The sequence below is a fragment of the Salvia splendens genome, chromosome 19 (genome assembly GCF_004379255.2).
Source record: "Salvia splendens isolate huo1 chromosome 19, SspV2, whole genome shotgun sequence".
NCBI lineage: Eukaryota > Viridiplantae > Streptophyta > Magnoliopsida > Lamiales > Lamiaceae > Salvia > Salvia splendens.
In genome coordinates, this window is record NC_056050.1 from 18472955 (window position 1) to 18479449 (window position 6495).

Here is a 6495-nt window from a genome sequence, read left to right on the forward strand (position 1 = left end):
AGTGGAATAAGTCAGTGGAATGATTTATAGTAAAAATGATTCAGAACTACTCCCTCTGTCCATCATTTAAAGAACCATTTTGACTCGGCACGAGTTTTAAGAAATTATTTGACTTTGTGAAAAAAAAAAGTAAAGGGAGAAAGTGAGTGGAATGTGGAACCCATTTAAAGCATGTAAAAAGTTGTTGAGATGTGGGGTCCGTATACTAAAAGAAGAATAAAGTAAATGGTTCTATAAATCGTGGACAAACAAAAATGGCAAAAGAGTTTCTTAAATGGTGGACTAATGGAGTATTATATTAATCACTTTTTATTCCCACTGGTCACTTCCTAACCTCATCTCTTCCATAAATACCCAATGCACTCCCTCTCTCACTACACACTATCCCTCTCTACACACACATTTCTCACTCTCCACAAATGACGAAGGAGGCCAAGGACTACCACGATCCGCCTCCTGCGCCGCTGATCGACGCCGAGGAGCTCACCAAATGGTCTTTCTACAGAGCTCTAATCGCCGAGTTCATCGCAACTCTGCTCTTCCTCTACATCACTGTGCTCACAGTCATCGGCTACAAGACCCAGTCCGCCACAGACCAGTGCGGCGGTGTCGGCATTCTCGGCATCGCTTGGGCCTTCGGTGGCATGATTTTCATCCTCGTCTACTGCACCGCCGGAATCTCCGGTCACTCACTCCCTCGCTTCTTTTCATTTTTTTATAACCATTTTTTTTATCTTAGCTTTTAGTTATATTTGTTGGGTTACAAACTCATCCTATATCGGACAAGTGAAGAAAGTTGGAAGCTGTGTATAAGTGTTGTTATTTGTAACTCTAATTAGTTTGAGGCTTTTTAGGATTGATTGAAATTTGAATCAAACTAATGTGCAGTCGACGGTACTAACAATATTGGTGTTGTTGTGACAGGGGGTCACATTAACCCGGCAGTGACATTCGGGCTTCTGTTGGCCCGAAAAGTGTCATTGGTTCGGGCCGTGATGTACATGGTGGCCCAATGTTTGGGTGCAATTTGTGGAGTGGGGCTGGTGAAGGCCTTCCAAAGCTCCTACTACAAGAAGCACGGCGGCGGTGCCAACGAGCTCAGCCTCGGATACACCACCGGAGTTGGGCTCGGAGCCGAGATCATCGGCACCTTCGTCCTCGTCTACACCGTCTTCTCCGCCACTGATCCCAAGAGGAGCGCTAGAGACTCCCATATTCCGGTTAGTCTCAATTTCCTCACTTGTAAGACTAAAGTTAGATATAAATGACATTGTTTGTTATGTATACTTAAATTTATACTTTATTGAATGTTACCTACCTTTTTGGTAGCTAAATCCAACCTTTTCTAATGTGTATCCGAGTCAGCAAATGTTGTGCAGTTACAAAGTCATGTGGTGGTCACAATTTTAAGAAATCTATGTCTATGAATAGGATTTGGAATTTATTTATAACCAATTAGGCAATGGAAAAGATTCCCCCACCTATTACTACACTACTGCATACTGTCTCTATTCACGAAAAATAGTTATAAATCTATGGAACATTAGGTGTTGGCGCCTCTTCCAATTGGATTCGCGGTGTTCATGGTGCATCTCGCCACGATCCCGATCACCGGCACCGGCATCAACCCTGCTAGGAGTCTAGGAGCTGCAGTGATTTACAATCAGGACAAGGCTTGGGATGATCAAGTAACTAACTCCCTTCTTCAATTCCAAATATATATACCTAATTCTTGAATATTTTTTTTTGTATTGATTTTTGTTACTACTATTGTATTTTGCAGTGGATATTCTGGGTGGGACCCTTTATTGGTGCAGCCATTGCAGCATTCTACCATCAGTTCATATTGAGGGCAGGAGCAGCTAAGGCCCTTGGCTCATTCAGGAGCAATGCTTCGCACCATGTTTGATTTTCTATGATGAATTTCTCACCAAAAAAAGTGATAATTGTTGTGTAATCTTTTTTTATTTTATCGGGCAGGAAATGGAACAAGAAAAATATTTTATCGTTTTCATGTGAATTTATGCTAGTTTAATTTTGTGAGTAAGATTCCTCAAGTTTTTCCCTATATAAGTGACATATATTGACGTAATTGCACCAACTTATATACTATAAATTTGCAGATAAATGGTTGATTTTGTCTCCTTTGTATCGTTTACTAAAAAATGTCTCACCGTTTAGATAATTACAACCATTTAAACATATTGTTTCGGTATTTATAACAAAATATATATCATACGATGCAACAGTCGAAAGTACATATCGATTGGGTAATTGAGGTATAAGTTTGTGCATCACATCGATATTCTAATTATCAGATAAGTGTTAAATGCTAGTTCATCCGTCCGCCATTAAATGTCTCACATTTGACCGGCACGGCTTTAAGAAATTGTTTGACTTAAGTAAAGTGAATACAAAAGTTGGTGGAATGTGGGGCCTACTTTTATATATTGATTTTAAAATAAAATGTGAGTGGAGTGAGTTAGTGGAATGTAGGGTCTATTTACTAAATATGGTAAAAGTGAAATGAGACATTTATTGGCGGACGAACGAAAAAAAGGAAAAATGAGACATTTAATGGCTGGTGGAAAGAATAATTACCTAAACGATCGACATATTTTGAAGTATACGACCTCAATCAATGAAACAAAATCAACCTTTATTCAAAATTATAATGATATTATATTAAAAATAAAAAACTTAATGAAGACAAAAGAAATCCCAGTCACTCAAGTGCATTGAATTTTATTTCCGATCCACAAAATATACATGGTGTGGTTAATATCAACTAATACAAGCTTTATTAATTATTTGAAATCCGTGATTATATTTAACGCCTTCTTCCTATACTCGCGCTATTTTATGTCTGACTGAGATAACATATTTATCTTACCGAGATAGTATAAGTATCTTTAAATAATTGAATAATTATATTTTAGACAGCATTTTTATTTTATTTCTTCAACTCCCAAGCAATTTACCCACTACGATGAAGTACTTGTACTCTGTCTTTACGGTTATAATATTTATAATCATATGTTAGCTTTACCACCAAACGGCAGTGTTGTAAAAATCGGATCGGATCGGCCGATTCGACCGGTCTGGCCGCGAACCGTTCGTTGTCCGGTCCGGTTTGCACATTAAAACGTCATCTTATTGAGCCGTTTCAGATCGGAAAAACCGGCCGGTTGAGCCGGTTTTTCAATTTTTTTTGTAAATCCAGACTTTCAGCAATGAACCTTCGGCTGGTTTCAAGATAGGGAAAGTACTATAATATTTTTAATTATGTATATTATATAATATTGCATGCCAAATTGATGATAAGAATGCTATAAAGATTATTTAAGTATTATAATTTGAATTTATTATCTTATAGACTAAAGACCATTTTTTTTCCTAAACATATGGTAATTTTACGAATTTGGTCTATAACATTATCTTTTGAATTATTATATCTTTCACAAATGAAAATGGACCGATTTAGTCCTTTTAGGACGGCACCGTTTAAACTTAACAGTCAACGACTGTTTAGTCGATTTTGACTGGATTAAGTTACTCCCTCTGTCCTTCTGTAGCTGAGTCATATTCCTTTTTGGATTGTCCCACTGTAGCTAAGTCATTTCCTTTTTTGGCAAAAAGTACTTTACTCTCTCTTACTTTACTCTCTGTTCATCTCTCTACATTTTTCCTTTCTACTTTATTCTCCTTTTACTTAACTCATTTAAAACAATTTTTCTTAAGTCTCGTGCAGAAAAGAAATGTCTCTACTACAGAGGGACGGACGGAGTACTAATTAGGCCTACTTAACGACTAATTAAAACATAATTTTCTCTCACAAACAAAGTATAGCTTCCACATTGTAGGTCTCCCATGGGTGTTGGCGATTCGGAGTGAAGCCTGATTCTTGCAATGAAAAAATTTGTACCAGAATCGAAGGTCACGTCTGCCGCCACACTCATTGATCCCTCTGTTGTAGTTCGAACGATCCATATTTGACGATGTTGGGTTACTGTCGAGACTTGTAGTTCTTGCAAGAACTAGGGTTCATATCCTCTACATGAACCAAGGAAGAAGATGAACGAGAAAGAAAAAGAATGTAAAATTAGAACTAGGGTTGGCGACGTGTTTATAAAAGGCAAGCTTTTCTTTTTAATTTTTTTTAATTAAATTAGAACATTTTTTGAAAAAATATAAAAATTCTAGTATACACTCTTAATCCAATCAAAATTCGTAAAAAGTCCTTGACTGTTAAATTTAAACGGCGCCGTCTAAAAGGAACTAAATCCGGCCCGTTTTCATTTGTGAGAGACGGAATAATTCAAAAGATAATGTTCCGGACCAAATTCATAAAATCTCCATATGTTTAGGACCACATTTAGCCTTTAGCCTATCTTATATTTGTTGTTATGTTTAAGTATTTTGCTAAAAATATTTGAATTTATGTGTAATTGTGTAGAATTATTGGCATGTTGAGCTATTAATGTTAATATATATATTTAATTATATATATTTATATGTACACTACACTATAACGGCTCGACCAGTGAACCAATAGCTACACTGGTTTGCTACCGATCCGATTTTTAAAACATTGCAAAACGGCATATAATTTACTCACATGCTAAGATTTTAAGTACAAGATCCAAGGTGTAATTTACAAACATATTTTCAAATTAATTATACGATTATAGGTAGAGATAATATATATAGTTTTCACCACCATCATTCTGTTATTTTATAGCTTGTCGATAATAGTTAAATTAAACTTAACCTGAAATCTCTTACTAACACCAGAAAGTCAAGATAAATTTGAATTTAATAATACTCTCGTCTCCCACAATAATTGTCACTCTTATCGTGAGCACGTATTTTAAGAAATGTAAAGAAAAGTTGGTTGGAAAAGTTAATGGAATGTGAGACCCACTTTTTTATATTGGTTTTATATTAATAACATGTGAGTGAAGTGAGTTAGCGGAATGTGAGACCTACTTACCATTTATGCTAAAAATGAAGTGTGATAATTATTGTGGAACGGACCGAAATGGAAAATAGTGACAATTATTGTGGAACGGAAGGGAGTAATAGTTATTAGTCATTTCCTTTCATCCCACTCAAACTAACACATCAAGCCCTATTCTAAAATGTAGTGCTTAAATTGACCTAGGCATAGGGATTATATCGGCCCCTACCTATCGCTGTATTTTTCTCTGAAAATGAAACTATTGAGGCTTCACTACAAATTTTGTCGCGTCGAACTTTTTTTTGTGAAAATTACAAATATAATTAGAAAGAAAATTACAACAAATTTCTATACGAATAACTTGTACCTGCTGCTTCATACGTTCCATAATAATATACCAAAACTGTATTTGAAATCGCCCAATATTATTAGTTTTCATTCTAGAACATAACTTCACAATCTATTTATAGTCAATATTGTATACACCTCTTATTTACCCAAAAAATAACATTTTTTCTACATAGTGGACCGTTTTCTTAAATTGTACTATATTTATATTCAATATTGTATACACCTCTTATTTACCTAAATTCTATGCGAATCAAATTTGTCACTCCATATTATTAGAGGATGGATTAAATATAAAATAGCATTATTTACAAAATTTAATTTTCCTAATACATCCTTATTACATTATCCTTCCAATATAAAATAGCATTATTTACAAAATTTAATTTTCCTAATACATCCTTATTACATTATCCTTCCGTTCTAATATTCTGGGTAGCAGAGGAGGATAAAAATATTTTAATCTTCCATGCATTTAGAATTAAATTTGTCACTTTAGCTCAGTATAAATTTTTAGAATATATATGTCAGTTTCGTCCCTAAAAAATAGATAAATTTGTAAACGGCACAGATTTTAATATGCAGTTGGTAAAGTAAGAGAGATAGTAAAAAGTACTGCTGTAAAAGATAGAGGGGAGAAAGATAGTGGAATGAGTGTTAATAAAAAATGATGTGTATGATTATTATTTATTGAAAACTTTTCCTATTTAAACTTAAGCTAATTTTGGGGTATAGCCCAAAATGGTAAAACTAGTTTTGTTGGGGGACGGGAAAGAGGGAGTATATTGTAGCTATATTGATCCATAGCAGGCAACAAAGATAGCCAAAATGTGGTATGAAAAGAGTGGTTGTTCAAGAAAACAGCCACTTTCTTCCCTTTATCTGGGTAATCAAACACATGAAATGATTTAATGTTGTATTGAAACATAAGAGCATCCTCATCCATGCTCTTGCCAAAGAGCATGGAAGTGGGCTCGGAACCACCTTTATTTATTTTTTACTCCGTTGACGGTGAAGTCGATCACCGGTGCTACACCATTCAAAACATCATTGAAGAGTGGTGAAGAATAGAGCACGTTCAAGTCGTTGTTGGATCCGGCTACACCGAAATTTGCATGTCAAATCCATAGGCGGTAGTCGGCGACCGCTTCAAGGATAAGCATTGGGTTGCCGCCTTTGTGGCCACT

The 6495-nt window shown here is 35.4% G+C and overlaps 1 protein-coding gene across 1 annotated transcript; it reads left to right on the forward strand.

Moving 5' to 3' along the window:
• Window positions 1-343: 343 nt before the first annotated feature.
• Window positions 344-2047, forward strand: LOC121779874 (probable aquaporin PIP2-2). The gene is made up of 4 exons (XM_042177326.1): window positions 344-684; window positions 925-1220; window positions 1548-1688; window positions 1784-2047. Exons 1-4 carry the CDS (start codon window positions 420-422, stop codon window positions 1907-1909), a joined length of 828 nt encoding a protein of 275 aa, XP_042033260.1. The 5' UTR covers window positions 344-419; the 3' UTR covers window positions 1910-2047.
• Window positions 2048-6495: the final 4448 nt, after the last annotated feature.